The 9992-nt window shown below is 37.8% G+C and overlaps 1 protein-coding gene across 6 annotated transcripts in view; it reads right to left on the reverse strand.

Annotated features, from left to right (window-relative positions):
* kiaa1549la (KIAA1549-like a) overlaps positions 1–9254 on the reverse strand; it is a 70412-nt gene extending 61158 nt beyond the window's left edge. For all 6 annotated transcript variants that reach the window (XM_073813248.1, XM_065291685.1, XM_065291687.1 and 3 more), the window contains exon 1: positions 8656–9254. In XM_073813248.1, coding sequence (XP_073669349.1) covers positions 8656–8869 — 214 coding nt within the window. In that variant the 5' untranslated portion in view covers positions 8870–9254. The remainder of the gene's footprint in view (positions 1–8655) is intronic.
* Between the last annotated feature and the right edge of the window lie 738 nt (positions 9255–9992).

Raw genomic sequence — 9992 nt, forward strand, 5'->3', positions numbered from 1 at the left:
AATCATGATTGTATTGCTTCACCAGTAGTTCCTCTATATGAGCAATAGTTATTCTATTGGCTGTAATAGTGGGACAGCTAATCTCAGTCTCATTGCCTCCTCTCACTGGTCCATTGATAACCCAGCCGAGTAAGGTTTTAACAGCATAAGGTCCTTCTTTGTCGCTGTGTAACACTTTCCATGGTTCCAATGCCTTTGGAACATTGGTCCCAATTAACAGCTCCACATCAGCATCAATTACAGGAATTTCCACAGAGCTTAAGTATGGCCATGCACTTAACTCTTCCTGTCGTGGGATGTTGTCACGAGTCACAGGCATTTTACACTGTGTGTAAACTTCTGGCAATTCAAAGTAGGTGTTACCATTGAGTGCAGCTATTTCCAATCCTGAGATAACATGACTGTCAACAAACTTTTCTTGATTCATAGTCCTTAACAAAATTTTGGCACTCCTTCCTCTGACTTTTAGCTCCCTCATGAGTCGTTCAGAGCAGAAAGTGGCTGTGCTGCCAGGATCTAAAAATGCATATGTAGTTAACACTTGGTTACCTTTCTTAGCCTTAATCTGAACAGGCACAATTGCCAATACACTGTCCTGTGCTCCGGCCCCTATATGGCCACATGTCTTGGGAGAAACCTTATGACTGTTTCCTGATATTTCCTGCTGTGTGTCCTCTGAATTGGTTTTCTTCTCCTTTGAATGGATGTGAAGGATGGTAGGATGTTTCAGATTACACAATTTACAAGACAGACGCCTATGACAGTCCCTGCTCATGTGTCCAACAGATAAACACCCAAAACAAACACCTTTCTCCTTCAAGAAGTTAATTTTTTCATTGTGTAACTTATTTTCCATTTTGGGACACAACTCCAATTTGTGACCATCTTCACACAGCAGACAAATTACCTTATTTGGTTTATCAGTTAAGTTTCTCTCATTTTGCTTTTGAGTCACAGGTTGACAATTGACAGCTGCCACAGAAGTAGCAAAACTGCTTCCTTTTCCTTTAAAGCATACTCGTGAGACTTTGTTTCGCTCCTTATGCTTAGTTGTTAAGGTAACTGTATCCTGAATGTTTCCAAAAAGTGGACTGGAAGCAATAGACACTTGCCTTTCAATTAAGTTGACAATATCACTGAAACGTGCTTGACGACTATGCTTTTCCTGCAGCTCATAAGCAGTGCTTCTCCACTTTTCCCTCAATTTATATGGTAACTTCAAAACAATAGCACGCATGTTGGATGGCATATTCATCTCTGACATATAGCTGATGTTCTCCATAGCGTTACAACAGACACGTAAAAACAAAGCAAAGGCTTGCAAAGCTTCAATGTCTTCAGATTTTACTGATGGCCATCCAAGAGCTTTTTCCATGTATGCAGTGGCTATTTTTTGTTCATTTCCAAAACGTTCTTGTAAGAGGGCCTTTGCTCTTTGATATCCTCTGTCTGGTGGCATGTGCTGACAGCTCTTAACCAGCTCCCTAGGTTGTCCTTTAGTATACTGCTCCAAAAAGTATAAACAGTCAATGCTGCTACAGGCCTTTCCTTCCACTCCATGCTCGAATGCTCTAATAAAGGTGCTGTACTCTAGCGGATCTCCATCAAAGCATGGTATATCCCTTGGAGGTAATGATAATGAAGAATGTTGTTGCACTAATAAAGCTGTTATGTCGTTTTGTTGTTTCATAATGGAAAGAAGATTGCCCTGGTCCACATTAGTTTGCATCAGGTCAACATGTTGAATGGGTTCCTTTGTATGATGTGTTGCATGATATGTTTCGTGACATATTTGAGGTATGCTTGGTTGGGGATTCAGAGCATGAGCTTTTGGTACAACATACTCTGAAAATATTTCCTTGCGTCTTCCTCCCATTGATATGACAGTTTTGTCACCTCTTATTGATGGAAGATTGAACTGAGGATTAGAATACTTAGGCTGAGCCTCTGTTATCGCTGCTGCATTGCTGCCTCCTGTTGGTGGAAGATTAAACTGAGGATTGGAATACGTAGGTTGAACCTCTGTTTGCACTGCCGCATTGCTGCCTCCTGTTGGTGGATGATTGAATTGAGGCTTTGAACTTTGTGGAACAAATTCCGTAGCAGAGAGTCTGAGAGAAGATTTACGTTTGGAACTTCGCAAATACGAATTCATTCCATCTGAATGAGCTTGTGAGCTCTCCACATCAGATCCTCTGTAAACATTAACCTTTGCAGTTTGTACAGCAATTTGACTTTGCAATTCCAGCAATTCCCTTTTTTGCCTGAGTTGCTCCTCCTGAGCGTCCAGCTCATGTTTTTGTTTAAGGGCAGCTGCCTTAGCAATAAGAGCGGCTTTTTCCGCCTCTGCTTTTAAGCATGCAGAGGAAATTGAAGACCTTGAAGACCTACAACTGTAACGGCCAGTTGATGAGCCTGATTTACCACCAACATTAGAAACGCTGTCCCCTGGACTAATGTCATCAGTGACCACAGTGGTGGCTGGTGCAACTTCATTTAATGCAGCATCATCATCATCATTGTCCCCATTTTCAAACAACCACTTTTCCACGTTTTGTATTATTGCTTTATTGTTGTGCATTTGATTTTCAACCCATTCATTTTGCTTTGACATTTCATCATCAGGCAATTTTTGTTTCAATGCTTCGTGAAACTGTTCAATTTCCACACAAAGTTTCAAACACATTTCATACTTTGTTTGTACCTCAGACACATTTCCCTTTAAAAGCATCAGTTGTTTAACATCCTTTGTTAGTTTGTGTAATTTCTTTAACCTGGAATTCCTTTCCTTTTGATTTGATATGATTTGTAATTGCAATGCTTTGACCGTCAATTTGACCGATCTTTTACCACTTTCATTTTCCGTTTCATTTTGATTGACAGCTGCAGACACATCACTCATTTTGATATAGCAGAACTGCTGAAGGCTTTATTAAGAATTGTAGCAGGACGTACCTGTGTCCTTTTTGTGAGAAGGCCAATCTCTTCAACACAACTTGTAACAATCCTTAATTTGTCCTACCGTGATTCCTCTGCGAAGCTCTTTCCAAGCGTGTGTCTGCAGTGAGTGGATTCAGCTGGGACTCAATCAATGAAGCGCGGCGCTGTCCTTCGCGTGGCAAATCCAATGTTTCCTTGCTTTGAAGCTGAGTTTTTCAACAAAATGTAGTGGCAATCTGTCCACAAAAAAAAAAAGCCACTACAGGTATTTTGAAGCCATTTCCAACTCTTGCTGTTGCAAATAAATGAGGTCCTCCATCGTTGTACAATTAACTCTTCTTTATTATGTAAATTTAAAAACATATACAAACGACTGACTTAAACGTTCAAGGACGAACAGACTAAAAACCATCACCATCGCACAGCTGAGGTTGAAAAACTGTGTGGCTTCCTCAGCTAACTTACCCCTCTGGCTTCCCAGTGATTCCCTTACTACCCTGGCTGATTAGCACATACAGGTGCGCAGGTGACGTAACAGACAAATCATTCACGCCAACCTCACGCCCACCCACACACACACACACTATACATGCACACACATTCACATTGGCCACAACAGATAGCATAACGATTAATCGCGATTAATCTATAGCAGAATAAAAGTTTTTGTTTACATCATATATGCGTGTGTGAACTGTGTATAATAACTTTGTATAGTTAAATGTAAACACATGCATCTATATATTCAGGAAATGTTTACATGTGCATAAAAATGTGTATATTTATGTATAATTGATATTGTATATAAATATAAATACTTAATATATAAATACATTTTTTTTCTTAAAATTATACATGCATGTGTGCATATTTATAAATACATAATTATTATACACAGTTCACACACATACGTGATGAAAACAAAAACTTTAATTCTGCTATAGATTAATCGTGATTAATCGTTATGCATCCCTAATTAAGACAGTCGTTAAAGGATTAGTCAATTATCTTTAAAAAAAAATCTAGATAATTTACTCACCACCATGTCATCCAAAATGTTGATGTCTTTCTTTGCTTAGTCGAGAGGAAATTATGTTTTTTGAGGAAAACATTCCAGGATTTTTCTCATTTTAATGGACTTAACTCAACCTTTAACAGTTTTTTTTCAACTGAGTTTCAAAGGACTCTAAAGCAGGGGTTTTTCAAACCTGTCCTGGAGGACCACTAGTACTGCACATTTTGCATGTTTCCCTTTTGTGACACACCTCATTCAGTTACCTTACACACCCAGTTCAGGTCTTGCAGTCTCTACTAATAAGCTGAAGATTTATGCTGCGTTCCAGAGCACATCCAAACCAGTGGGATGTAGGACTTATCCTACCTCCAACTAGGAAAAGTGCACTGGAATGCCTGTCGAAGTGGAACCTCCTACCGGCGAACTCGAGGGAGTTCGACCTACCCCGACTTCAGCAAAATAAGTCGGAGGACAATGGCGGCGCCCATAGAGTCTCGCATCGGGAGAAGAAAACTTCAAGGAATAGACTATAAATTGTACTTCTTTGCTTGTAGGGTTGTTTTAGACCCTGTAATTTTAACACAACTTGTTTTTTTATATTATGGCGTGAAATTATGTTGTTATTATCTGTTAGCATGAAGATACGGTAAAAGTATACCAAGTTACTTAAGCGACATGCAGCGCTTTTATATAATGGCTCCAGAACACTTTGTAAAGATGTTTAACTTTATGTTTTAGTGTTGTGTGAACTGCACAGTTCGGACCGACGTTTAAAAGTTATGTGGTCTTTACGAGCCTTAAGAAGACCGGTCGGACGTCCATGTTTTCTGTTTACGTTCCACTTCAAATTCCTGGAACGCCTTGAAGTAGGAGCTAGGACACTTCAGGAAGGATAAGTCCCACGTCCCACTGGTTTGGATGGGCTCTGGAACGCAGCAATAAACCAGGTGTGTCTAATGAGGGAGACATGCAAATTGTGCAGTACTAGTGGCTCCAGGACAGGTTTGAAAACCCCTGCTCTTAACGATCCCAAACGAGGCATTAGGGTCTTATCTAGCGAAACGATTGTCATTTTTGACAAGAAAAAGAAAAAATATGCACTTTTGAACCACAACATGGATGATGCATCCGAAAGTGTTGGAAAAATCCTGGAATTTTTTCCTCAAAAACATAATTTCTTCACAACTGAACGAAAGACATCAACATTTTGGATGAGTAAATTCTCTGGATTTTTTTTAAGAAAATGGACTAATGCTTTAAAATGGCCGACTGATCAGTGCCCTGATTGAGACACAGCCTATGTTTCACCAGTTGCTCTTACTGTCAACCTAAAACTTTGACTTTACAAAACTTTTTGAAGCACTAAAGTCACTTTTTCTAGTGTTCCTAAACAAGTTCAGTTTAACCATTGTAAATACATTTCTTGGTACATGTATCACTTACTCTTGAAAAGGGCTGTCTGGCTCACATTTTGCCATATTTTCAGTTTTATTAAAGTTATAGCTTCCGTGGACTCAAGGAATAGAAAAGCATCCACCCGATACATTCAAAGAAATTTTAGTGGATCCACTTAACCATCCAGGTATTTGTGACATACTGAGATTTTAGACATACTATTTATTTCACATTTTCATCTTAGCTTTCTATATTATATAAAAGTAGGAGATTTCAGATGAAGGGCCATTTGTCTATCCGATGCATTAGGGGTGGGCCAAATATTATATAACGATAGGATTCATTTTATATCATGATAAGGAAATATATCACGGTAGAATTTTCTTTTTCTTTTAATAAGGTTTTTATATTATTAAAATCTTTAATACCATAGAATTCTCATAAATTCTTACAAAAAAATTATGCAGCCAAGCATAAAAAAACAAACAAAACTCGTCCGGATCGAATATACTATTACACGTACGTTTATGAAGACAGGAATTTTGACATATTTGTGAATTTAGAGCCAAAAAGGGGCAAAAATGCTCACAAGCTTAATGAGCACTGTGTAATATACCCCACAGATAATTGATCATAACATGTTAAAATTGCCACTTTGTAGGTGTGAGAAAAACATGTGCTGTTGGTGTGTCCTAAAAGATGCAAATGAGCTGATCTCTGCACTAAATGACAGTGCCGTAGTTGGATAGTGCCGATTAAGGGGCGCTATTATCCCCTTATGACATCACAAGGGGAGCCAAATTTCAATGACCTATTTTTTCACATGCTTGCAGAGAATGGTTTAATAAAACTAAGTAACTGGGTTGATCTTTTACACATTTTCTAGGTTGATAGAAGCCAATTGTAGCACTTTAACATGGAAAAAGTCAGATTTTCATGATATGTCTCCTTTAAAAAAACTAAATGGAAGCAGCAGACCATCTGTTTTTCTTAGATCGTGCGGTTTTGGACGAACGTCTTATTTTCTATTCTGATTTTCACGTACTCTACAGTATGGAAGTAAGCGTTTTCAGACAAAGGGTTTGTATTGGTATACTGCGGGGATCTTCAACCCTGCTCCTAGTGAGCTACCTTCCTGCAGATCTTAGCTCCAACCCCAATCAAACACAGCTGAAGCAACTAAGCTAAATGATAATTACAGACAAGTGTGTTTGAGCAGGGTTGGAACTGAAGTCTGGAGGACAGTAGCTCACCACGATCACAGTTGGAGTTACCTGGTATACTGCATGTCCACTGAATGCCTATTTAAAAAAATCTCAGTAGACCATCCAGGTATTTCTCAGATAGTGAGGGTTCGGACATACACTTTAAAAATGCTATGTTGTTTTTAAAGGAGAAGTAAGTTCACCCAAAATGGTCCCCATTGACTTGAGCATACTAACTTTTTTCTTATTATGCAAAGTCAATGGGCCCCAATGAGGTGGACTACTCCTTTAACCCAGACTGTGTTTTTGACAGAACACACCGCTGGGTTAAAAATAATCCATTGCGAGCATTTTTAGTGTGTCATTTTTACGTACTACTCATTTTGCTTTTTTCATTTTTAAAGTACAAAAGTAGGCACTTTCAGACAAAGGACTTATTTGTTACAGTTAGTGTCCATCTAATGCCTACTGAAAAATCTCACTGCAAGCGACAAACCACCCAGGTATTTCTTGCATACTAATCTTTCAGACATACTACTTGCATTTTAGTATGGAAGTGAGAAATTTAAAACAAAGGGCTTGTTTTGATACATTATGTAGTGCTAGAGTCACATTAGTTCACCACCATCTATTGGTTCCTCAAACATACTATGTATTAAATAAAATAGTAACAAAAATTAAATCTATAAAATAAATATTCCTATAGAAAATACTAGGTAGGGCTGTATATTGGCAAGAATCTTAGGGGTTGCAATGCAATATGTTGTGATTCCATAAAGCAATGAAATATATTGAGATATTGCTCTTTTACGAATATAAAATAATATAATTTTATGAAAGCTGTCATTGAGATATATATGCAAACCTTAACAAAGAAAATTTGTGGTCCACCCCATGTTAGTTTTAGCTGTCACGGTTTAAGTTCATAGATAAGAAGAATGCTATCTAGTGGTCGGGATATAAACTCCAATTGAACTGCCATTAGTCTTGTATGATAAAAAACAATATGGCACTTGTTTTATATAATCGATACAGTATTACCAAACAAACTATCACGATACTCACATGTATCGAATTTTCTTACACCTATAATACCAGGAAAAGGAATGTCAATTAAATGTTGTGTGTTAGGCTGGGAGTCTATTATTATCTGGGAGGCTTGTGTTTAAGCATCACAAGAAAGCAATGCTAAGAGGAAACAATGTCCTTTTCAGTGAAATATTATACTACAGTAAGAAAGATATTTCACGTACTCTTCTCTAATACATCTAAAGTTAATAAGGTCTACATTTCACAGCACTAAGCAATAACCTAAATGTTAAATAATCTTCAGTATGCCCATGCTTTCAACAATAACAGCAGCACGCTAAAAACAAAGTGACCATCAGAACCGATGAGAATTTCGTATCAATATCTCCATATTCCCACAGCAACCCGTGACCAAGAACGGAAAACGGGTAAAAATGGCTGAGCACCGGGACTGCAGCACTGCTCACACGTCACATGCTGTTTATACACAGCTGCTGCTGTACACTGATGTAGGCTACCTGCCTGCATACTGTTCTGATGCTCTCACGAGATTTTGCTGTGTCTGTTTTGGCTTCTTTGTTGTGTTTTGTGCGCAAATGTTTCAGCCACAGACCTGTCAAGCCATGTATAGGGGTTAAAATAAAAATAATCATTAATATGTTGTATTTTGCTCTGGGTCATTGCTTTTCTGATGATTATGTATTCATAAAATGGCCAGCCCTTATGAACATTGACTGTTTTTAATTACTGGTTACTATAGTTAAACCATTGTAACCACAAATTAACAATGGTTTTGCTACAGTAGGTAATAGTTTAAGCATGTTTTTTTTTTTTGTAGTGCAAATGGGGTTAAGAAATGATAATCAAGGCGGCAAAAAATGGCACATTTTTACCATAATAAAGCCATGGGTATTTTGCGTAATTGCGCATTGCGTTAAAGAAAATATACCTGACAACTGCAACAGTCTGAAATACAAATGCATTTAAATGTTTCATTTAAAAATTGCTTTCCAACAAAGTACAACAATGGATCCCGCGCACAACAGGTTGTCAACAAAATAAATATCTCACCGTCTGTAGCAAATATGGACGGCACCAGGAGCAATGTAATTCCAACAGATATCAGCCACTTGGTCCACACTCCATCCAAGTCAATGCATTTTCTGCCAGCGTTAAAACACAAGGACAAGCCTATCCATTCCGAGATGCCTCGGTTTCCAGCCCTGCCATTCCCGTTACCGGAGCCCAAAATGTAGAAAATATTATGCGCATTTCTTGGGGCCATCTGGCTAGAGATAAATTCAGCAATAGGCCGAAAGGTCCCGAAAAAGACATTTGATCTATCCTTTCCAGTTCCTTAGAACGAGGTTTTCTCTCCAATGCGTTGCGTGTTATGGGAGCCGACGCGGCAGCATTGAAACTTTAAGTCGATGCGTCTGCAAAGCGCATTCAGCAGCATCAAACAGCCGCTTCCACATCAATCATACGCGCGGTAATATCAGGTTATCTATCGCGTTTTATAAAACGCATCTTCGGTATTGAAATCCCACACAACGGCGAGCATATAATCCTGCAAAACCAGCAATGATGCTGCGGAAAATTGGCACCGTTTGATTGAGGAAAAATATCACGTCTCCAGCGCGCAACCGACAGTATGCAGGCAAACTGGTGATGAGGAGGACTGATACAGGAGAAAGACGACCTCTGCTGGATTTAGATGAGCATTACTGGCGTGTATTTTTTTTTAAAATCAGCTAATTTCCCTTATATTATATCTGAACCCATATTCAGACTTTTACCGTTTGGATTTATTCATTCTAAAGACACTTTTTATCAATGAGAGAGTCGGCCATTAAATATTTTTGTCAGAGGAACCAACAATAGTCTGACTGCAAAACTATCTTTACAAGTAAAAATATTAAATTGATTTGATTGATAAATAGCTGTATCTTTCTAGGCAGAAATGAAATATTTTATTAAGCTTTACAATTATTGAAAAAAGTTAATTGTCTTTTGTATATGGTTTAAATATATACATATTTACAGAACTACATTTCTTAAGAGTAGACAGATCATTAATACGTATGCATTATGCTTTCTGTTTGTCCACATTTTGTACTTTTTTTTTAACTGAAGAAAAAGTTGAAAGGAATCCTTAAGATTTAACCTAGAAGATATTGCAAATAAAGACAAAGTAATAAACACATAGCCCATACAGTTTTTAAAATAACTATTGCTGCGTTCCAGACAACTCGGATTTAGGAAATTTTCTACGTCAGAGTCTGAAGTAACGCCTGAATTAAATAACATTAAAACTATTTAGTAACATTTAATGGTTTAATGTTACTATATACTTTTATATTTACAGTTACACATGATTTCGTAACATCAAAATATTTAGCATTAGT

Source organism: Paramisgurnus dabryanus, chromosome 23 (assembly GCF_030506205.2).
Source record: "Paramisgurnus dabryanus chromosome 23, PD_genome_1.1, whole genome shotgun sequence".
Taxonomy (NCBI): Eukaryota; Metazoa; Chordata; class Actinopteri; order Cypriniformes; family Cobitidae; genus Paramisgurnus; species Paramisgurnus dabryanus.